This window comes from Dendroctonus ponderosae, unplaced genomic scaffold (genome assembly GCF_020466585.1).
Source record: "Dendroctonus ponderosae isolate FM_Combo_2020 unplaced genomic scaffold, Dpon_F_20191213v2 Dpon_F_20191213_3, whole genome shotgun sequence".
In the NCBI taxonomy this organism is placed as follows: Eukaryota; Metazoa; Arthropoda; class Insecta; order Coleoptera; family Curculionidae; genus Dendroctonus; species Dendroctonus ponderosae.
This window is the reverse complement of record NW_026018508.1, coordinates 4,611,853-4,635,354: the sequence shown is the minus strand read 5'-3', so window position 1 is coordinate 4,635,354 and position 23,502 is coordinate 4,611,853. Positions and strand designations below refer to the sequence as shown.

The following is a 23,502-nucleotide window of genomic DNA, read 5'->3' as shown; positions in this document are numbered from 1 at the left end:
CTCAATGCGAAACTTTCTTATTAAATTTAGTGCAAAGAGTATTAAATCGTTTCACCAATCAGTTTGTACACGGCTTCTTTATTTTAATTAAATGAATAATTATTAATTTAAAACTATGAAAACAAAAATACAGCGAAAATTATTGTTGAGAATCTAAATAATCCGGCGTAGGTGTTTCAAATACCAACGTTTTACTTCTGCACCATCAGGTCACTTCATGTTTGTACTAATTGCTACCTATTTTCTGAAGGTAAAAAAAAATCAAGTTCAATTAAAGTTAAATGCATCAAAAAAGCGAAATAGATTATGAGAGTTAAACTATAACTTTTTGCGCTGACGAGACTTAATTCGATAACTGAAAGCCAAACAATGCAGCTGGTTGCTCAAAGAGATCGCTGCTATTAAACAGTCTGGCAGATAAATTTGAGGGGAACCTAAACATTCAATAAATAGTGCAGAATTCCAATTAAAAATACAAGTTTTATTTGACATTAGATACTAAATTGGAACACAATGAAGCAAATCAAATGCTATGAAAGTTACGAAATCTATTTTTAAGCGCATTGACCTCTTACCTAAATCAATTGTTTTGTCAAAATTCAACGAGTGGTGGGTTTTTTAAATAATGTTATATCTCATTTAATTGAATTTGTGTTGGACATGAATTTCAAGCTTCAGTTTTCTCAGTTTCACGTTTTTACTAACGGTCTAATATGTATCTATGTAAAGTGTATTGTTCGGCTGTATAAAATATGCATTGGAAAATGCATGAAACTTTTTACTACGACCTGTTATTTTCTGTTTTGAGTGATTATGTTTACCTCTTAGATACTTCGGAAAATGCACTTCAAAATTAGAATACATTATGTAGATACTCATTGAGCTGCAACCACCTTTAGAATCTATTTTAATTTTCTTCTTTTTCATATAACATTCAAATGCATTTTCTGTGGATTGGTATACAACTACCTGCTGTAATGTCTTACTTACTCTGTTTAAAACCTTTTCGTCCAATGGCGCGACATGAACAGTATCCACTCCGTGTTTGACATAATAGTAATACCGCAACATTTCCTTCTCTTGTGCATTTGGTATATCGTCGATGTCCATTTCGTCCTCCTGTACATTAGTTATGAGCTTCACCAAGCGCTGCCGAAATTCCTCTCGTTGCTTCCTTAGAGCAGTGTATGATTTCAGCTTCTTTTTCAATTCAGCAGCTAAACAGGAAGATAATAGTACAGGGTGTTGCTTCAGAAATTGACACCCCTTCTAGATCGTTTATTTCGAAAAAAATGTGAAAGTGACCATCACAAAAGTTGTTTAATTTTACTGAAATTTTTTAACTCTGAATTTAAAATAAAAATATAAAATACTGAAATGTTACAATTTAAATAGTAATTTTTTTTAATGAATCACCCTATATTTTTTTAGACATGCCACTAGAATTTTTTTCCTGATTTCCAAAATATGTATATATTTTGCCTATATGTGTATAAGCCGTTTTTCCTATATTACGTTTTAAAAATTATAAATAGCAACAAGTCAAAGTAGCCTTAAAATTTGACAAGGCGCTTCCTCCACACTATAACGTTTGCCCAATAGCAATTGTTTAAAATAAAAAATGTTGATATCTGGGTTGGGCCAGCGGGTCCTATCCAATAGCATCTAAATAGCCCCAACTTAACGACTTGATTATTTCATCTGGGGTTATTTAAATAATATTGTGTATGCGACTCTAGTTAGAGACCTTAAAATAGTGGATGCAATTAACGATATTAATCATAACCAATATATTCAAAACGTCATTCGTAATTCAAGTAGATGCGATAAATATCAAGAGCATGTCTGGCGTTAAACAGTGGTCATATACAAAATCAGTGATTTTGATGATTTTGTTTTGACATTTATAGTAGCATTAAATTCCGTTGTTGTCTTTTCTTTATTATCGTTTATAGTTTTTGTGTCATGTCAAGCTGCTTTAGTTTCTTGCCATGTAAAATTTTTAAAACATAATACAGAACAAACGACTAATAAAAATATAGGCAATATACATATTTCTGAAATCGAGAAAAAAATCCAATCGACCTGTCTAAAAATATACAGGGTTATTCAGACTATACGGCACGGAAGTTTGCAGCTAAACCGTTTAATTTTTAAAAAGTATTAGTTTATCAAATTGTAAACACCTACCGAGCGCACATTTAAAAAATATTTTTGTAATGTACAAGTGCCCCAAAAGCCCTAAAAGTATCAAAGTTGTATTTTTTAAATGAAATACCCTTATATTATTGCATTTTTGGATTCTAGGAGCAAATTAAATGTTTGTTTTAATAAGGTATATAATACTTAAAGCTAAACGTTTTTTTGAATAATCCGAATTTTATCAAAATCTAATCTACTTTTCATGTGTCAAATACTTTAGAATTATTTAAGTTATAGAAGCGTAATTTGTAGTGAAGTGTAACAAGAAATCATATTTTATATCCCAATGATAATAAACTTCCCATGTCATACAGGGTGTCCACAAATTTAAACTTATCAAATACGGATTAAGTGGATATAACTTGATTATTTCATTAATTGATTATTGATTAATTTAAATACAACTCCATATTTTTTAACTTAGCAGGAAATTCAATTTTTAATTACCTATCGAATGGTATTAGGATGTCAATGGCTTAGTTTTTGTCTTTTTACAAAATTCGCCCTATAATCGTTCTGTGCACAATTTGGAGTTGTTATATTTTTTCTTTCCTCCTTTATAAAAAACCCATTACAAGGAAATCTCGCACTGAATATGAAGAAAATATTTTCACGGTATTTGGTTCAGTTATCGAAAATCCCAATGTTAGTCAAAATCTAATATCCAAAAGTACTAACATTAGTCAATCAAGTATTTCCAGAATTATCAAAAAGCACAACTTTTATCCTTATAAAATTCACCTTTGCCAAGAATTGATTTTGAAAACCAAACTGAGTTTTGCATGTGGCTGTTAGATAAAGTGGCAGAAATGAAAAGTTGTTCGATAATGCGTTATTTAGTGATGAATATACTTTTCATAACAATGGTCTCGTAAATAGACACAACTTTCATTATTATTCTGATACGAATCCACAATAATACGGGGTCTTGAAAAATCAAAATAGGTGGTCAGTTAATGCGTGGGGTGGAATACTGGGCCCATATTTAATTGCTTCCAATTTTTTTTTTTTGAGGGACATCTAAATGGTTGGATTTTTCTCCAGTTTCTAATAAACCATCTTTCAGTATTAATAGAAAAAGTGCTTGTAAATATTAGAACCAACATGTGGCTTCAATTGGAACGAGCTCGGCCTCATTATCATTGCAAAGTTCCACAATTTTTAAATGCCAACTTTCAAAACAGGTGAGTTGGCAGGATTTCAAAATTGGCCCGCCAGATCTCCAGACTTAACTCAACTAGATTTATTTTTGGGGGGGACAAAGGAATTGTCTACCATCCGCTTCCGACAACTTCACACGGTGTGAAACTACGCATAAGAGACGCTTTTAAAACTGTAACTCCGCAAATGTTGTCCAGAGTTAGCAGTGGATTTGAAAATAGAATTTACAACTCTCTGGAAATGAAAGGTCAACATTTCAAACATTTGTTATAAATATCTTGCCTTTGTTTTATATTACTGTTGATATGTTATTTAGAGTTTTTAATTAAAAAAACACCAAATAGTTCAAAGAACGATTATTTGGCGTATTTCGTAAAAACGCATAGACTTAGCTATTAACGTCATAATGCCATTCGATAGGTAATTTAAAATTCGCTAGTGACTTAACTTGATTAATTTAAATTAATCAAGTTATAGTCACTTAAGGTTCGTATTTGATTAGTTAATTTGTGTACATTGGGATATAAAATATGATTTCTTGTTACACTTCACTACAAATTACTCTTACATAACTTAAATAATTCCAAAAGATTCGACACATGAAAATTAGAATAAATTTGATAAAATTCGAATTATTTAAAAAACCTTAAGATTTAGGTATTATAAACCTTATTAAAGCAAGCACTCCGAGAATCCAAAATGCATTAATAAATAGGGTATTTCATTTTAAAAAACATACCTGTGATACTTTTAGGATTTTTGCGACACCCTGTATATTACAAACACATTTTTAAAATATACGCCCGGTAGGCGTCTGCCAGTTCATAAAATGATACAATTTAAAAATTAAACGGTTTAGCCGCACGGAAGAAACGCCTGAATAGGGTGTTTTATAAAAAAACGACTTTATGTCAAATGTTTATATTTTAGTATTTTATATTTCTATTTTAAATTCAGATTTAAGAACATTGAATAAAATTAAACAACTTTTGTATTGATCACTTTCACAATATTTTTGAAATAAACGATCTAAGGGGGTGTCTACTTATGAGAAACACCCTGCACATTATATTTTACATGCAACAAAGTTCGCTGTTAATTTAACAAACCATGGAAGTGTTGTGATACGAAAACCAATTTTTAAAATGGACTTTCCATATTTTATAATAAATAGTATTAAAATTGCATACCTACATACGTATGTAAATTTACCGGTAGTTTGGCAGATACTTACCCCTTTTCTTTTCGGCCGCAACTTGCCTGCGATATTTTGGATGAGCTGAAGCTAAAATTGGTTTCAGAATTTCGGGAGGTAAAGAAAAAATTGACCTGTCTTGAAAATTATAGTCAGAAGGTAATTGCAATCTGGGTATTTTAATGTTTAGATCTGTTCGAGCCTGAAGTTGGGCGGTTTTGTCCGCTATGCGTTTCAGCAATCTGTCTCGTTCGACCTCTTTGCCAGACATATTTTAAGAGTCTCGTTAACTGCAAAGGAACAAAACCGTCTTTATTTAAATATATAATTTAATTTAGAACATAGTCACTCTATGTGATTACATTTTATGATATTTAAAGACGTTGAAACGTAAACGAAAAAATAACACATATCAGATTTTGCTTATGATCTATCATTGAACAAAATAGTTGATAAAGAAAAGCTAACTGTGAATGAAAAATACAGAAAATTGTTCAACTCATATTATTTCGATGCAAGATATTTGTTTAATTTGCAAACGGCCAGTTCATGTGTAAACCATATGATTAACAAGTAGTTCGGTAGTTTTGCAAATATCTGCCTTAAAACTTATCTTACACACCTGCAAATATGTCCACATTTAACCGATTTTCTATATAGTTTCGCTCAATAGACGTTCAAAATACACCATGTAGGTTTTGCGTTCCCGGGCGGTCATAGATTGTAACACGTTTTCATCAGAGGTTTCAAAAATCTTAATTTATTTAGAGTGTGCGCGACGTTCTTACTTATATCACAAAAGCTCCAAAAACTTCTAAATACATAAAAATAATTTGCTTTATAAATTGCTAATATGCCTACTCCTTTAACTACAGATTTTTATTTAAATTCAATTTTCCCGCCTTGGGCCGTAAAATACTTAAACAGCTGGACCACATCCATGTTGCCGGGTAGATTACATTTTCGTCCTGTTAGGTAGAAATCAAACGCGCTCGTTTTAAATAATCAAGAAAACCAGATGTGTTCTGTGAAAATATTTTTTCAGTTGAACATTACTGCTATACTTATTTGTTTTTGCCACCTATCACTTGCTTCCAATTGCTTTAACTTAAAACATATTTAAACCAAAACGAAAACGTAACGAAACGCTACAACGCTGCTGTTATGTCACTTTTAATCCAGATTTTTAAGGTTAAGCTACAAATTTGATTCGCTATATCGATTTCTCATACAAAATAAAAATACATTAAAAATGGTAAGTTAAATAGAGAAATTACGTACCCTTTCAGTTCTACACGATATCAGCTGTTTGCTCTTATTTCCTAGCTAATTGCTGTATGTGATACATTATATGTTTTGATATCTATCATAAATACAAATTATGAAGTTTAATAAACTTTATTTAGTTACAATACTATGGCAACCCATTTGCTCTGATCATTGATTTTGCCAGCAACTTTTATCAATGTAGAATGTATTTCATTCTTTTCCATTCACTTCACATAAGCTTTTGGTAATTGTTGGGAAACTTTGAAAAAATACCTGCAAGACTTGGTGAACATGCGAGTTCAAAAGCTTATTATTTCTTCAGCTTATCGCTCGCAATTTATCTCGGTTCTTCCACACTACTACGAGTTGCTTGGCATCAGAGAAATCCGCTCTAGCAGCACTCAGGAAGAAAACTGGATACACTTTCTCGAACTGCAAAAAAGCCCTGGAAATACACAACAATGATCTGGCCAAAGTATGAAGTACACCGATGGCCATCAACTAAGTAAAGTTTTATCAATATTCGATATGATCCATTCTAGGCTGAGGAATGGCTTAAACAGCAGGCTAAAGCCTTAGGATGGTCCAAAGCGACCAAATTAGAAGGGAGGCAAACAACACAAGGTCTGGTTGGTGTAAATGTTGAGAATAATGAAGGGGTGTTGGTCGAAGTAAATTGCGAAACCGATTTTGTGGCAAGAAATGCAGAGTTTGAGAATATTGTTAAAGAAGTTGCGGAAACTTGCTTAAACTATTTGAAGAGCTCTCCGAATTCTACACATGCTATCACAAAGGTAATCCAATAGCAAATAATAACTACATTCTTATTGTTGTCGAGTGGTTGGAAATGGAATGTTAGGCTTTAAATATGACAAAATACATGCCAGAATTTTCTGTAAAATTGCATGTAGGTAGATTGACAATACGAAATTGCGATTTGCGGACAAATTGAGTTGCGTTTACATGCCTTTTGGAATGTTTACATATGCTGATTAGTAAATTTGTTTATTAATTACTTACAAAACAGTTTCTAGGGCAGATGAACACTAAAAGAGCCCACCCGAAATAGATCATTTTTTTAGCTTAATTATTTAGTAGAAATCCAAGATACAACTCTTATAACAAACAAACAAACCAAAATACATATACGCTTTCGTCTATAAAAATTTAAAAAAAAACTTAAAAAATATGACAACAAATATAATTAAGACACTCGATTTTCTCACGATTCTATTAGATTCTCCTTCTCTATTGTGTCGACAATTTTACACTAGACATGCATAAAAACAGAATTGTTTAAGTGGTCGCCGTAAGCTCGCATGCCACCTCATATAGGAAAAATAATAAATATACGTAATACACCTATAAGTTATTATAATACTATAATAAGGTCAATACTACGACTAAATGTTCGATATATTGAGTCAAATTGTGGATTATCCAAAGAAAATATCCTTGAATATTTTGCCTCAAAACTTAGTGTCTTATTAAAAGATAGCATTTCTCCACGCTTTCTGTTGCGATTTCATTAATAACGATCGAGTGTTCTGAATAGTGTCAAGAAACTTTTCCTTTGAGCGAACTTATGTTTCGATAACAAATTCGTTCTTTAAAAATGGTCCAACAAGTTTCCCTAAAAACTAGCTACTATAACAATGCAACCACAAAATTAGACAACTCACCAACAATAAAAATACAGACGGGTCATAGAATTTCTCCGAAACAAGAAGTAAAATACCTGTTTTATACCAAATTTTTATTTTATATCAAGGTCGTCATCAAATTTATTTTGCTCAAATCTCTCAGCACAAAATAGGATCCTTTATGTATGTATTGTAATAAGTTGGTCTTTTGGAAAGGTACATCCATGTAGCAATTAACATATGCCATAAACCACGGCCATATGCCAATAAACTATGCCACTCCAAGAAAGAAAATCAAAGTGCATACAATAACTTTAAGAGCCCTTCAGATATGAAATGATTTTGGAAAAATATATTAATCGAAACAGACATCAAAACATAATTTTGAAGCAAAATCAATCCCAGTCTAGAGTACACTTTCAAACTACCAATATCGCACAAGAGATATTGAAAATGGCAATAAAACTATTTGTGAACTAAAAATTAGCCGGGAATTAGCAGGAAAATGGAACCGGCCCATGATGAGTCTTGTGAATCAAAAATTATAACATTCGGTCACTCATTCATTCGACACAGGTCTTAATGAAATAATCATCAAGACAAATCATCAATTTGAGCAAAAGAGCATTTATAAAGTATCCATCTGATATTCCTAGATTGGACTGGATTCCGAACAGCTCAAATCTCTAAAAGCAAGCGATGGAAATACTTTGGCTGATAAAATAGCCCTAATGATTGGATCAGTAGGCGAAAATGCAACACTTAAACGTGCAGTTGGAATTAGAGTGAATAACGGCACTCATTTATCTGGTAAGTCGTCTGGCTAGCAGTTCAAGTAAATTATTAAATTGACAATAGTCCAATTGTTTTATATAGTCATAGTCCCTACATTATTTTTTTTAAACGAGAGTTCAAAGTTGAATGGATCACTCGGAAATTTAAGTAATTTTGCTATGAACTATTTTTCGTGTTTGCGATAATTCGGATAAACCTAAGTGGTTTATATTAGTTAAACTACAGATGCTTGAATTACTTGAAATACAGTTTCAACTATAGTTATTGCTATAAATAAAGCTAAAGCTTGAATAAGTTTCGGAGCAATTTCAAGACAGAAATCACTAAAATCGCTTCTACGAAATCGCAGGGTACGCCCATCCATCGGGTAAATCAGCCAATAGCACCCTGTTGGGCAGAATTGGAGGTCTCGTGGCACTCAGAAGCGTTAACGACGAAAGTCCTCATATAGAGCAAATCGGGGCAGGATTATGTCAGCACATTGTTGGCATGGCACCAACAAGTATTGGAAAAGCCGATGAAGAACCAACAGCGAATAATGAAGATGAAACAAACCTAATTCATCAAGAATATTTACTTGATGATACTTTAACAGTAAAACAGTTACTGGATGAAAATCAGGTTGAAGTTGTGGATTTCCAAAGGTTTGAATGTGGCGAACGCAGTGTAAACGCAGTTGGAGAACAGCCATTAGACAAGGTAGAAGTGTGTCAATAATAATATGAGCAATTGGAAGTAAGTGCATTTATACTCTACTTATAAACTAAATTTGCAAATTACAAAATGATGTACAAGTATGGCAATGGATGCCACGTTTACAAGAACAGACGTATGTTGTTTCCTATATTTTAGAAAAATTATTGCTATTATTACTATCTCAGTAATTGGTTTGAATAAAGAATATTACTGGATTTAAATTATTTGAGAATTTTCAACGTAGACCCTCTGGAACTATAGTTGTAATTTAAGCGCATTTCGTGTTAGTGGAAAAGCAATCATAAAATATAATAGTTAGCTTAGTTACTAAAATGTTACTTTTTTTGCCTTTTTAATATACTTCTAAAACAATTCAGTATATTAAATAGTCCTGAAAAAAACCTCGTTTCCAAGTACCTCAAATAGATCATGAATTTATTAATCGTTGTGAAAACCTGTATGTATATGCAAACGTGAAGATACCAAAACATTATAATAATATAAAAGTGGATTAGTGTCTAAAAACTTAAGTAGAATTATCCTTTAATAAGTTGTGCTTTAATTTGATCTCCAACGGACTTGTTTTTTCGCGTATTGGCAGCGTTCTTCCATAGCCACATTCGGCAATCCTTTTTCCAATGAAAGGCTATATCGTTGATGCTATAGCTTTTGCCTCCATGAAAAAGAGCTTCTCTATTTACGATTATAGTGTCATTGTTGTAGATATCTTTGGTTTCAATTCCATCGGTAAAGTGGATTTCGTCATCATTTCCTTTGATCTTGAATAAAAATATAAAACTTTATTTTAATGAAACATGATAAATTTGGATTTATTATTTTAATTTGTTGTTACGTTTAATTAACCAAAATTAGTACATATTTTCAAACATTTTTGCTGAAAGCGTCAGTGACATCAGTTCTAACTAGTGTTTTAGTAGTGATATTTATAGATTTACAGAGCGCCCATTAAAATTGGAGTCTAAAATTATTGTTTAAAGCAGGACTTGGCGCATTGAACAAAAAAATATTAACTGTTTAGGACGTGGCTTTATCTTACAAGTTTTTAGTACCTTTGAGAGAATTCAAGCATAGTAAGTAAGTAAAATTAAATGATGCGCTCTTCATCCTCAGCCCTCTAACAACGAGAATCAAAGAGTCATTTCACCTGGCTATCAAGTTGAACAAAACTTAAAAGAAAATACATTATTTTGCCAAGCAAGGCAAAATTAAGGTTTTATTGCTCACATGTGTTTTCGATCTGTATTTAGAATAATCAGGAATAAAATATTAAAAGTCCTCTATGTCGATACTGCCTCAATCTTAAAGTTGAACTCGATGTATCAAAGCTAAATAATGAATAAATGGATATGTGCTGCGCTAAGTAACGGAGCTTAATCATAATTGTTAAGTAATTCTTATTGCTTGCTTACAAATTTGTTAAGTAAGCATCTTGGTTAATAATAAGTACAGAGGTTTTTGTTTTCAAAAAACTCATATTGGCAAGACGCTCTGAGTTAATTGATACTTAAAAGTATAATGGAGATAATAGCGTTCACATTCTACCTTTTCCATTAATTTCTGAGGTGCAGATTTGATATCGTCCATATTTCCTGAGAATGATTTGGTGTCACGTAAATTTAGAGCCGCAAAACCCGGAAGGTTAAGGTCCGTAGCTGATACTGATCTTTTCAGCAGAACTCTTCGAGGACTAAAAATCTGTACGATGTCTTCGGAAGTCATTTTGATGACATTTTGGCAAAATAATTAACCTTTAAGGTTTTTCTTGCAATACGGGCTTCATAAAATTGACAATCTTCATCTTTGCTTCATTTCTTTGCGCAAAAACTATGAATGCTACAAGATTTTACAAAGAGCACAAAATTGTGAATAAATCATTAGTGCACCAACCCAAAAAAAAATGAGTTGATTTCATCCACCAAATAAAAAGTTCTGGTAGTCTTTGTACCACGACACTCAAGAATTCACCACTTATCCAAAACGGCTGAACTCGATTATTTCATCAAAATATGAGTCTTACATAAGAACAAATTCACAGCGAGTTTCTCCAAAATACATGGTACCATTCTCCCGATATTTCGAAAAAGATAAAGTTTTTTGAAGAACTTTGACCATCAATAGCAGATGAGCCAGACATTTTTGTTAATAAAAGTTAGATCAGATCGTCTTCTTTTGATGTTAAGAATATCGTAGTATCCTTTTGATCATGTGCTTACGGGACACCCTGTATATTGTGCGCATTTTTGAGCAGTAAGATTTTCGATTTCTAAATGCGGAAAGTGAGACACATTTCTCTGCATAAGATGTCACCGACAAGTGAGTATCTCGTCACAAAAAATTGTGTAAACGCGGCGCGTTTGTTTTGCATGTTTGAACAAACCACCGACAAGTGAGCAACTCGTCACAAAAAATTGTTTCGGTTTAGTATGTACTGCCATTTTATTATAATTTATTGTATAACAATATATTGGATGGGAGAAGGTCGATCAAATAGATTCAATTTTAGAAATGCTTGACGGGCCGCTTGTTGCTCATCCCTGCGTTAATTGATTGCTGTGTTTTAATTTATCATTTTCTTTGTACTACGACCAATAATCCGTAGGAGTAAGTAAATGTTATATGGATAAAGCGTATATTTTCAATTTAGTGCCCTGAACTGCAGAATATTATGTATTTATGTAAATAACCAACAAAACGCTTTGAAAAACTTGCATTTTAATTAGTATTTTCACGTGGTATGCGATTAGGCAAATTAAATTAATCCATTCCAGTCATATTAGGGTTTTATTACAAACTGTAATAAATAAAACCATAACAATTATAAGATTTTATTGTGTGTATATATATATTATAATTAAACAACATTTCATTTTGCAACACTTAGTATCTGTACAATCATAATATTATAGTAATATATAATTTATAATGTAAAGTAATAGCTAAAACAAAATTGAAGGATCAACATAGAATAGATACAAATTCGGATTTGCTTTCACGGAAAACAGGAGATGAAATTTCAATTTACATCCAACTAGTTAATTTGTAAGAAAATTCCACCAAAATATTGATGTATTCCCAGATCACTTACAATACATTTGTTTGCTTGTGCTTTTTGCGTGTCAATTCTACAACACGTTTTAGTTTAGGTCCTATTTCATTACATTTTCATATAAAAATATTATAAACATTTATTGTTTTATAGACTATAAAATGGGATTCAAAATTTAATATACTGTAAGTTCGATTATTTTACGTTTGAGTTAAATCATTTAAAGCTGCACTAAAAATTCGAAAGGCCACTGACATCAATAAGTACGGATATGAAAAGCCTCCACCAATGACTTACACTGAAAAATAGACATAATCAGAACATAAACAAACTTGACAAACTATCTACTGCATACATTCATGCTGCTACATTTCATATCTATTAAATAATGAGACATGTGTTAGATACAACCCTACGAGGCACACTGAACCTACATAGTAATTACTCTAAGTTAGCCATGTTATTGGTGCTCTACTACTACACTCTCAATGAATTGAGTTCTGAGCAATCCGAGAAATAATATAGACACAACTAAGTTACCATCGTGGTACATATTTTCCCCAAAAGTCCTTGTACAATTTTCTATCTATCTAACTTTACCAAGCTCAATAAATAGAAGTTTAGTTGAATTCATGCACTAACTCCAATTAATTAGTGGTGGTAACTGTTACCTTGATCGAAACACGTTGGATTAATGAAGTTTATCAATTCATTCTCAGTCAACGATGTAAATGATCGATGAATCAACCCATCTCCATTCTTCTTATTATTTTGACCAGCAGTAGAGGATATGTCTTTTGCAACACCCATTGACAGATAATCTGGTTTTGGATGCGAAATAACATTTTTTGATATATGCATTGATCGCTGACTGTTTTCCGATGCAACATTCGTATATGGCATAAAACCGCCTCCCATGGCAAGTGAAGATGTGTCCGTGGACGTAGCTGCAATTTCCATAATATCTTGAGCTGTTGTGGTTAGTTCACAAATGTTCTTTTGGGTTTTTAGAAAATCGACTGCTGCTTCTAGCAAAACAGCTTTCTCCGGTTCTGAACTCAATAACGTCGCAGATTCTGGCGCTGTTCCATTGGGCAGCAGAGTTGACTGAGCCGCAGTCAAAGTGGCAGGCATTGGACTCGTTTCGTTGGAAGTTGTGCCTCCTCGGCAAATCGCCGAAAGAGGTGAAGAACTCAATAAACCTTCCGGCTGTACTGACGAGGAATTCCGGCACATTATGGATGGAGAAAGTTGAGAGTTGAGAATAACTTCAGGACTTAATCCCGAAGGACTATGAGGGTTTTGTGATCCGAGAAGCGGTGACGACAATTGGGTGTTATTAACTGGTGGCACTAACAGAGGAGACGTGCTGGCAAGTAAAACATCCTGATCAGCTACAATTGCGTCAACTGGGGAGCGAATGGCAATCCCGTTAGCTTTCGTGGGACTTCCGATGTGAGATACCAGCGTTGAGTTCAAAATTTCATCTAATTTTGTAGTGTTCATAGTGGTTGAGATACTGCCATCCAAAGATGTTGTTAACGTTGTGATTGCATGTGAGGTTGTGGTCCCGGTAATCACTTGCTCTGCTATCGCAGCAGCTTCCGATTTGGCGATAGTGTTAATAGCCTCATTTTCCGTGAGAAATGGTTGTTGTGAAGTTAAAAATACAGGCGGTGTCATGTTAGCTGGCGTGCTTGTTAACAAGTTGGAAATTGATTGCATTGCCATGCTTTTCCCATTGTTTGCTTTGGAAGGACATGCACCAGCACAGTCTTTCGACTCTATCTTAGTCAAGTAGCTTTCTACACTTTGGGCACTTTGTGGTGGCAATGGGGCACTGGTATCTTCAATCCCAAACCTCTTTAGGGTAGCAACCATGGATGACGCAGTAGTCACGTAATCGGTTACATTGGCGTTCATTGGAAGCTTCATCCTAAGATCCATTACTTTCTCCATTGCAGTCATCACCTGTCGCGAAATTTCCCCTCGAGGCAATCTTACTTCAGTACTTATTCCATGCAGAACGTTACAAGAATCATCTTCCTTCATTACAGCATTGTCGCAGAGCGGTATGGAGTTGCGTCGCGCCAGTTCGATGTCTTCTTCTGCCACGCTAAGGTTTGAATTTTCGCTCATGTGGCTCATCATTGAATCATGCTGCATAATATCGACAGAGTTGTCGTTAATCATCGACATGTTAGAATCATGATTGACGTCAAGGGAACTTTCTGATAGTGGTCGGTAGCGCTCATGGCAGATTTCCATTGAATCCGACAAGGATCCTTGGCTATTTTCATCAATATATTCCTGCTTCATGACGTTAAGTGGAGGCGAGTGAGCGTCACTAGTAGAGGGTAGGCTCATTGACGGGCGCCTACTGGACAAAGGCACTAGATTTGAATCTGGTGGGGGCATCATGTCCAAGTCTTGTTGGTGTTTACGAAATGAAGACGAACTCCACAGTGCCCCTGTAAATGTTTGGGCATGTTGGGCATGGACATCCGTATGAGCTGCAAGATACAAGTACGTATTAGATTTTTTGATCGAGACTATCGTCATACTTAACTAGTGCCGCCAGCTTAGCCACTGCAAACGGGGGAGGACTTGCCACTCAAGCCAAGCAAATCGTTTACATGTTTTCGTTTCAGAAACTTCAAATTTCATCAATATGATTTTTTATAGTTTTGATCGATCTCTTCAATGTAGAGCAAGCAAATCTCTAGTCAAAGTGATATATTAATTGATAAAGAAAAAACTGCCATGGCTTGATAGACGTGACCCACAATATTGACGCCCCAATTCTCAACTGACAAAAACATAACAATCCTGACTCATTCCTTGTACACAAAGTTCACACCTAGTTAAACCTACAATATAGGAAATCGGGACGATATGACTAGTATAAATATGAATGCGTTTATTTTTAGGCTGAATTTTGGGCAAACTAAAGAATATAAGAAACCTCTCTACCAGATAAATCATTACCTCAATACTGTAGATGATTTCCACCTATACTACATGGTTAGTGCATTACCAACTCTAAACGATATTTAAATTTTTTTACGTAAAACATTATATGTAACTAAACAGAAAAGCTGATCTGACAGACCAAATATAGGAAAATTACCTTCAATTATATATTCAAGTTTTTCGTTGAATGAGAATCAGAGAATTTCATCCAATGTGTTCGCACCAACTTCTTGTTGGAAAAATGTATGTTATTAACCACATTTGAATAATTCGAAATAAAAAACCGATGAATTGAAGTGGATATTGACTGTATTATCAGGAAAAATAGAATTTTTCTCTAGTTATTTTTTTTGTTCTCTAACAGATTTATTGTTGAAATTGTTGCAACAGTATTAAAATACCAACTTACTTCAACTGTTTGCTTATTGATAAAAGCGTTATACAAACACAACAACAGGAAATGTTGAAAATAAATTAAACAACATTCTTTGACACAAAAAATTGTTGTGAAGTTTTGTTCTACATTTTTCAGTGGAAATGGTGTTAAACTTTGATTAAACTGAGATAAATCTCAGGTGAAAACGCATTGAGAAACGTATAGTAATTAGTAGTCGAGATTTTATGCATTTTTAATCATATTGTTTTTGTATTAATTTATTAACTAACATTTATAAAAGTATTAAATTTTGTTATATTGAAATAAAACTGAGAAACATGAAGAAATGTTTAACTGCTATTATTATTTCAGTCATGTTCCCGAAAAAATGTTTCATTATCTACTAGAGCTCGAACGTTATTACACTAAAATAATGTTTCTATTGATGTTCTCTCTGCACCTTGCAAAGGCGAAAAAAGGTCGCCAGAAAAAGTATATTTTTCTAAGCAATTCACTGTTTTATTTATTCCCAACGTTTAGGTTGTACCATGTATCAAGTGTAGCGTAGTTCAAAGCAGCAGGACAAATGAAGATTAAGTATTATAGAAGACGAAAATGTTGTATAATCATATCTTGAAAAGGCTTTAGTTTTGAGATATACGGAAAGTTTTAAATATTTTACATATACAAAGCAGTTGGCGTTAAACTTCCTTTAAATTTCATTTTTTTTATAGCTAATGTAGTTTTTGTTTTAATTTGAAAGATTTTAAAGTCCAAACCAAACAGCGACACGTTGTTGACGGATATTTGAACCGCAAATCGATTTGCTTCAAATTAATTTTGATACGGACTGATAAAATAAAGTTTCGCTAATAAAAAGATTTATAAGTACAAAAAGTGATATAAAAAATTAAAACAAACTATCAATTTTTCCACCTTAAAAAGTGCTAAATTTGCAGCTATAACAATATATCATTTTCGCCCAAACTGAATCAACCTCTATATGAGTTTGCACTATTCCAGATGATAACTTAGTTTTCAGCTAAAATTACAAATTGCAGAAATAAAATCGTTTACATTTTTTGGTTCTTTGGTTAAAAGATAATTTGGTAATTGTCAAGCTTTTAGGTAAGCTAAAAGATCGCATTTTAGAAATAGGTTTGAACAATTGGTTTGAAGAACAAATGGTTTGAAATATTAACTAAAAAATAAGTAAAGGAATTCTTTTGGTTGCCAGTTCATTCATCAAACAAATATTTTGCGGCACCCTCATTACTGTTATAATCAGAATCTTGCTTGATTATCCAGTTTGCCAGTGAAAATGAGAAAATCGACAAATTCATTTTTAAGATGTTAGTAAATACGAATGAATTAAAAATCGAGTGAAATGTAGATGAATAAAACGAATTGTTGCCATGCCTATAACATGCTTTAAAGGCATCTAGAAGTATAGGTCTTGTAAAGATCAATTAATCCACTGTGAAATATAAAAAATGTTTGGTGGAAAATATTGAGTAAACTTTTGCTGATCTGCAGAAACATATATAAATTTATAAATCGAATAAATGGAGGAAATGTTGAAATAGCAATATGTCTACAAATTATTGGATTAATAGGTCTTTCAAACTTTCGATTAATTTAATCCCAGTATCTGATAAAGTAATAGCAACAGCTTAAAAATGCGACATATGGTCACAATAACGTAAATCAGCCATTTAAAAAATTGTTAAATGGTTAATTAAGTGTTTACGAAACAAAATATATTTTTTTATAAAAACGTGAAAATCAAAGCTGAACGGCTAAAAAGTTTCCTTGGTTTTTATTGCAAATTAAGATTGTACTGTTTTACCTCGTACTAGTCTTGTAAATAAATTGAAATGGGCACAGCACGCATGTTGTCTTAAATTAATGTAAATAGACGAAATGCATTTTCTTGATTAGCAACAATGAGTAACAGTAACAAGCAAGTACTGATTGTGAAGCTGTTGAAAGCCTAGACTAGATTCAAATTGCAAGGGTATGTAAAAATGTGCCGTAAAATTCGTTGGATTATTGTCTTCAACAAGCAATGATACTATTTAAAGCGAGTTATATATTTTGTTTCGTAAAATAAAAGCAGATCAAAACTTTTAATAAACCAGCCACCATTACTGAAATAAAGTTGTAGAGAGGATTCTTAAGGAAATGTCTTTGGATGGGACACTGATGGATTGTAAAACCTGAATACCTTTCACACTAAAATCATGTCAATTACGCAATGCGTGAACATTATGGGTCGTAACAGGGTAATAGACGAAATGGTCTTTCTGAAAAAGAAAAGTTAAGTGTCCCAAGGATCGGTCTGCATCTAATTTAGGTGGCCCTGTAAAGTGATTGTTCTGTATTGAGGAACTATGGAAATTTGAAAAATGGAGAAAACTTACAACCAAATTTGTAAAAGAATAAAGGATAATTTATAAAATAACAATTTAAATTAAATGTGTTGTAATAATAGGTTTTCGCTTGTTTTTGGTGTTAAAAGTGTTTTGTGTATGAAATGTGGATATGCTGATTCTCTTTCGAAATATATCAGCGGTAGTTGCATTCATGTTATAGAATATGTGCTCCATACGCGAGCCACTGATATATTTCATGATCAAAATTGCTTTTCTGCGCCATCAATTAAAAATATATTAAACTGTTTGTAGAGGATAAAAAGCAGATTTGATTAAAGATAACTTTATTATTTGTTGATAAAGCTATCTCTTAATAATCTAGGTCAATATGAGAATGTTAACTAATCCAGCTCCCTTTATAGAAACTTGTAGTTTTTAACTTATTGTGAGCATTGCAATCTTTAGTTGAGATTTCTTTGTCGACAATTTCCTTAAATTGCTTAACCGAAAAGCATCACGAGACTGAATGCTAAAAATTGCAATAAAAAAACTCATTCACTCAAGAAGCTAAATTTCTTCAAATCCAGAAGCCATGAACGATTCATTGACTCCAAGACACTACATTTACAAAGGATGAATCAAATTTGCAAGAAAATTTCAAGTGACCACTCTTGACTGGCAAATGAGCAAGCAAATCACACTACGCCTAAAATGTTCTTACAAATCGCTAGACTACTAATCCTAGACCTATGTAACGCATATTCATACAGATGAAATATGAAACTACAAGAACATCCTTACAAGTTTCTATAACAAGGCGAAGTATACCTGCTTGTATGCGTGTGATTGAAATGAGTGGATGTGTTGTGCAGTGTTATGTGAGCGTATAATGAAGTGTATTTTATTTTTAAGTACCCGTAAAACTAGAACCTGAATGACGAACGCATCGACGCATCTTAGGCACCACAGGCTGAGAGTAGTCGTTGACAGGCAGCCCCATTGCGGATACATAGCCTGTATGCTGTATGAGACAAAGTGAAAAAGCAAACGCAATTGAAATTTGTAATTCAAAAATATGTTTTCGTTTCTCATACACTAAAAAATATGGGGACTCGATTGCTCGAGCCTAAATTGGGAAAATTGCAAAATGTTTTGACAGGAAAAGCAACATAATGTATTACGGATTATCAATTACTTTCAATCAACACCGTGAAGTGCATTTACCTAACTGAACAAATGCGCTCTAACGGTTCTCGGATTTATTCGAATATTTCTACTGGAGGTAATTATTGAAAATTGTAATTAATGTTCTGAGATCATTTATATTTAATTTTTTATCTTCTGACCAAAGTAGGCTCAGAACTCATATTAATGTAACCATTACTTTGGCCTTAGTTTCGAACTGTTCGTTTTTGATATTCAATCCCCCGTTTTGTCACTAATAGCAAACAAAAAGTATTCTTGTAGTGTAGGAGTCATCTAAATGTGTAGGAACAAAATTAAAATTATTCAAAAAATTTTCTTTTTTCTGCGCATTTTTCTGTACAGACAAGTTGAATGTAAAAAGCATTATACCGGATGAATCACCAAAAATGTTATTTATATACACTATACCTCATGGTTAAAAATGTTTATTAAAACTGACTTGATATGACGACAAGATGCGGAAGTAGGTCTTTTTTGAATAATTTGATGTGACGAATTTTTCGTGCATTTTACGTACTGAAATGTTGCATCCAAGAATTCAACAAACGCTAATTTAATTTAGCGGTTAGTGACTATTTTTTAAGTTAAAATACGATTTAAGATATTGAAAGCAAAGTAAGAAATTTAAATACAACTTGGCAATTATAAGGAAGTTCACTCAGTAAGGAAGACACGTGATGCTTGGCCAACATTGAATAATTAGTTTAATTTCGTTAAAACAATAATTAACAAGAGCTTTTAACGAAGAGGCGACTGAAAAGTTTCCGCTCACTCAGTTATGAGAAAACTATAGAAATATCTAAACAGTAATTCTTGAATGGGTTTAAGAGGATCGTTATTGCGTTATTTGCATGCTTTTTTACATTCGGGAACTGAACTAATGACAATGAATTTTCTTTTCTCGGAAACATACCCACATTTTCTTACATGTAAATAAGCCAATTTTTTTAAACTACAACGGCAAAGAAACAGTTGATGTCGTTTTCCGTTGGTTAATAAGCAACGTTGGTTAAGCAAGTGTGTAGAACAAGTACTTTCATAAATTCGCAATGTTGCCACAGAAAGAATCAGATTAGGCAATTTTCACAACAAAGTTTCAGTATTACCACCTCCATCTTCAAGCACTTTCCAATCTCTTCCTTGCTTCCTTCACTCAAGCGTTATGAGACATTTATCCACATGGTTCATCGTAAGCATTTTTCATTTTTTCCTTTTAAATATTTCACAGGAGGAAGTCCAGCGATGTCAAGTCCAATGATTTAGACGTCCACTTTAACGGACTATTTCAATCTTCTCATTTTTCTTCTAACGTTCAATTAAATATCGTTGGCCAATTTTAGCTTCGCATGGCTTCGAAAAACATCGGATTTCTTGAAGAAAATTACATCTTCACATGTGTGTTTTTAAGATTGCTTAGTACTAAAGACACCGTAAGCGACAAAGCAGTGCAGTTTTCCTTGCAGCAACGGATAGTTACAAGAATTTTGGCCAAGGAGGAGGTGAATCCTTCAGACATATTGCGGATATTAAAGGCATTGTACAAACAAATTTTCAGAGGTCGTGGAAAAGTCGACCGTCAAAGCCACAATCGGCGCCCAATAATGAATTTCCGCTCCATCGCATGGAGGACAAAATGCGTATAGACCTGTTGAAGAACTTGAGATTCCAACAAGTCAAACTCATTTTCACGTCGAATTTAGTCGTATTGTGAGCTTCTGGAAGCCGCAAAATTGTAACATTGAAAGAAAACAGAGAAGCTGGAGACATTCGACATATTTGGCTGGGAAACCTTGGAACATGTCTCTATATTCCAGACTTATCATATTGGAATCTTACTCTTTTTGGTCCCCTGAAAGAAGCATTTGCAGGCCAGCGTTTCGACGACGATCAAGTGGTACAAAAGTTTGTGCTCCAGTGGTTGCGTGAAAGTTTCCAAAAGTTTCTACGATGACGGGATTAAAAAGCTTCCAATCAGCTGGGAGAGAACTATTATTTTCTAATGCAATGATGAAAGTGCTAAATGAAGCATATCTGATACATCCCTGTCAGAAAGATACAGTCGGTAAAAAATGCAAACAAGTTTCACATTTTTCGGTTTTTTTGTACCCAGGAAGGTCTAAGGTGTCTGTCCCTGAGCTTATTTATCGCTCCTCGTTTGCTTATTATGAAAATGGTACATCTCAGGAATTTGCATGGTTTTTTCGTATTTAGGTGCGGCCACAAATCAACTTTTCACATGTTTATTTTTGAGATCAACATATAGTTTTCCAACTACGAAGCTTCTTAATTCTATCGCCTTCTCCTGTAGACGCCCATTATCGGACCAATTATACATTTTCTCCAACAGCTTCATTTAAATATTGGTGGAGATCGCTCATCTTGGCAACACATTTTCTCATATGGTAATAAATGGCATATTTTCGAGCACATATGCACAGGCACGTGTCTTCGAAAAAAGTGCAATAATCGATCAATATTTTAAAGTTCTTCTTAGAAATATGAGAGGTCAATCAAATATCCTTTAATATATCACACCAACCGTTAAAACCACAGTGTCTATGTCGAAAAATGTATCTTTTTTATTGGGTTCACTGTTACTCACAAACCGGATTTCCTCACTTCACCACACATGCTAACGTCTGATAAAGTCTTCATTGTTGTTGTTGCTATGTTGCTATTATCTAGTTGTAATAACCATTTTCATCCGAAATTATCTTGTCTTGTGAATCGAGTTTTGGCGTGAACAATTTTCAAATATGGTCAAAGAGATATGTTCCTGAGGAAATACAATTTAACGGCGCCATCATTTCAGTTTTCAAATATAAAAAACATAAATAGAGAACATTTTCCAGTTTTTCTTACTTTCTGTAATAAGCTGAGACATCGAGTATTGCTCACCCTGTACGTGGTACTCGATTTGTCGTTAAATTGAATGCCACTCAAAAATTACTAAGCTACTGTTTGAAATAAACCCCATCAAAAAACCTACTTCCGAAGAAATGAAACATATTATTACAAAAAAAATGAATCTACTACCAAAACATCCGAATGAATAATTCTGTCAAAAAATTTTACAGTACAACATTGATGACAAAACAACGTGGGGGCTCAGATTACTGTTGTTTTGAAAAGTAAAGTAAAATACATAGGGACAACATTTTAGTAACATACAAAATAATGCTTTAAATAATTACATTTCAAATGTTGGAAAATAAATACATTTCAAAGAAAATAAGTACATTTCAATAAAATAATGTATAATACATATTTTATTTAAAATATTACACTATAAAAAAGAAAAAAAACAATGATTATAATATCGTTGGGTGGAGAATTCTTTCCTAAATAAAACACAAAAAATGCAAGTTGAAAAAGTTCTGCTCCAAAGCCACTAAAAAACTTTTAAGGCTACATTATCCGTGTATCTATTTATTTGATCACACTGTAATTTTACAGATTGAAACGGATCTTGATATTAATTCTTGTGTCTTCTTTCTTGCTCTAGATATTTATATTTTACGAAATATATCAAACGATAAAGTAGCCTATATATACTTGGGTCAAATCGTGCACTACAGCAGTCAAAAATGTTCTAGTTTCCACTCAATCTCTCACTCTATCATCAACACGCTCTATACCTTGCGTTTAAATATTCTCAGGTATATATTCATTCTAAACCCATACCTAGTACACAATTTGCCGCCTTAAATTTACGAAAAAAATTTAAAGATCCAAAATCGTTTCCTCACGATAAAATTATACTTACACGCAATCCAGTAATTGTATTGTTACAAATCGTATCAACTTCAAAAACCCAGTAAATTATGTTTGGGTAACAATCTTATGAATATTTTTGTCACTATTTTTTCGTCAGATTAACATTTAAAACATGTGGACCGATTTTCAACACAATATCAACAACAATCATTTTTAAATTGCTTTCACTTTTTTAAAAATCGAAATCAGAGCGGGATAAGTCTACACGAATATTTTTAGAAAACGATTTTGTACCTTCGCCCTTGATAAAAAACCAGCTCAAATTAAAAAAAAATGGTGTCATGTTTAGACATGATCTGAATAAATGTTATAACTTGCACTGGCTCATTATCGCCACTCATACGGTTAGTTTTCATGCTAGAGGTTGACTTAATATTTTAAACGTTTTTTCACATTATCTTGTCTCTTTTAAATTAATTAATTCGTTAAATCAGCTATCCAGGCTATTTCTACTCGCTACTGAAAATTAATGTATATGTAATAATTCGTTATTTGATTACTGTGTGACTTTTTTTGAAATTAAAACATTTCATTTATTAAAGCTGTGTTGGAGCGTGATGATTTTCATCTAGAAACGATTTAAAAAATGATGAAAGCCGATAGCATATTTGCTTGAATATGTCAGACGAATTTACGACTAACAAGGTGATTGTTTTAATTTGCTTCAAAATCTTTTTCTGGTCTTGGAAAACTTGAATATCACAATAGTATTTTATTCCGCACTCAAATGAATTGAAGAATCTGAACATTATAGTTTGAATTCTTCA

The 23,502-nt window shown here is 33.0% G+C and overlaps 4 protein-coding genes across 12 annotated transcripts in view; 1 reads left to right on the top strand and 3 right to left on the bottom strand.

Moving 5' to 3' along the window:
• LOC109540337 (dynein axonemal heavy chain 7) overlaps positions 1 to 5,974 on the bottom strand; it is a 65,271-nt gene extending 59,297 nt beyond the window's left edge. Inside the window, exons 1-3 of the mRNA XM_019908685.2 lie at positions 5,840 to 5,974; positions 4,598 to 4,848; positions 991 to 1,217 (exon numbers count right to left, since the gene is read on the bottom strand). Coding sequence (XP_019764244.2) covers positions 991 to 1,217; positions 4,598 to 4,829 — 459 coding nt within the window. The 5' untranslated portion in view covers positions 4,830 to 4,848; positions 5,840 to 5,974. The remainder of the gene's footprint in view (positions 1 to 990; positions 1,218 to 4,597; positions 4,849 to 5,839) is intronic.
• Positions 5,715 to 9,176, top strand: LOC109540346 (elongation factor Ts, mitochondrial). Its single transcript, XM_019908696.2, has 5 exons — positions 5,715 to 5,813; positions 6,150 to 6,302; positions 6,370 to 6,621; positions 8,127 to 8,280; positions 8,615 to 9,176. The coding sequence occupies exons 1-5, from the start codon at positions 5,811 to 5,813 to the stop codon at positions 8,980 to 8,982; spliced, it is 930 nt and encodes a 309-aa protein (XP_019764255.1). The 5' UTR covers positions 5,715 to 5,810; the 3' UTR covers positions 8,983 to 9,176.
• Positions 9,177 to 9,367: 191 nt separating this feature from the next.
• Positions 9,368 to 11,038, bottom strand: LOC109540347. The gene is made up of 2 exons (XM_019908697.2): positions 10,525 to 11,038; positions 9,368 to 9,740 (listed from the first exon to the last, which is right to left on the bottom strand). Exons 1-2 carry the CDS (start codon positions 10,699 to 10,701, stop codon positions 9,498 to 9,500), a joined length of 420 nt encoding a protein of 139 aa, XP_019764256.1. The 5' UTR covers positions 10,702 to 11,038; the 3' UTR covers positions 9,368 to 9,497.
• A 755-nt stretch (positions 11,039 to 11,793) lies between these two features.
• The window catches only part of LOC109540278 (serine-rich adhesin for platelets), a 100,407-nt gene continuing 88,698 nt past the window's right edge, over positions 11,794 to 23,502 (bottom strand). For 8 of the 9 annotated variants that reach the window (XM_019908586.2, XM_019908587.2, XM_019908592.2 and 5 more), the window contains one exon: positions 11,794 to 14,541. In XM_019908586.2, the coding sequence (XP_019764145.1) occupies positions 12,680 to 14,541 (1,862 nt within the window). In that variant the 3' untranslated portion in view covers positions 11,794 to 12,679. The remainder of the gene's footprint in view (positions 14,542 to 23,502) is intronic. The other variant, XM_019908588.2, reaches the window with a different exon arrangement.

What these genes read in the sequence shown, in the direction of transcription:
- LOC109540346 (XM_019908696.2), top strand. An exon ending in CTACACATGCTATCACAAAG is followed by an intron (nt 6,622 to 8,126) that starts GTAATCCAATAG and finishes TGATATTCCTAG; the next exon opens with ATTGGACTGGATTCCGAACA. An exon ending in TAACGGCACTCATTTATCTG is followed by an intron (nt 8,281 to 8,614) that starts GTAAGTCGTCTG and finishes ACGAAATCGCAG; the next exon opens with GGTACGCCCATCCATCGGGT.
- LOC109540347 (XM_019908697.2), bottom strand. Translation starts at nt 10,701, where the DNA reads ATGACTTCCGAAGACATCGTACAGATTTTTAGTCCTCGAAGAGTTCTG. An exon ending in CTCAGAAATTAATGGAAAAG is followed by an intron (nt 9,741 to 10,524) that starts GTAGAATGTGAA and finishes TTTTTATTCAAG; the next exon opens with ATCAAAGGAAATGATGACGA.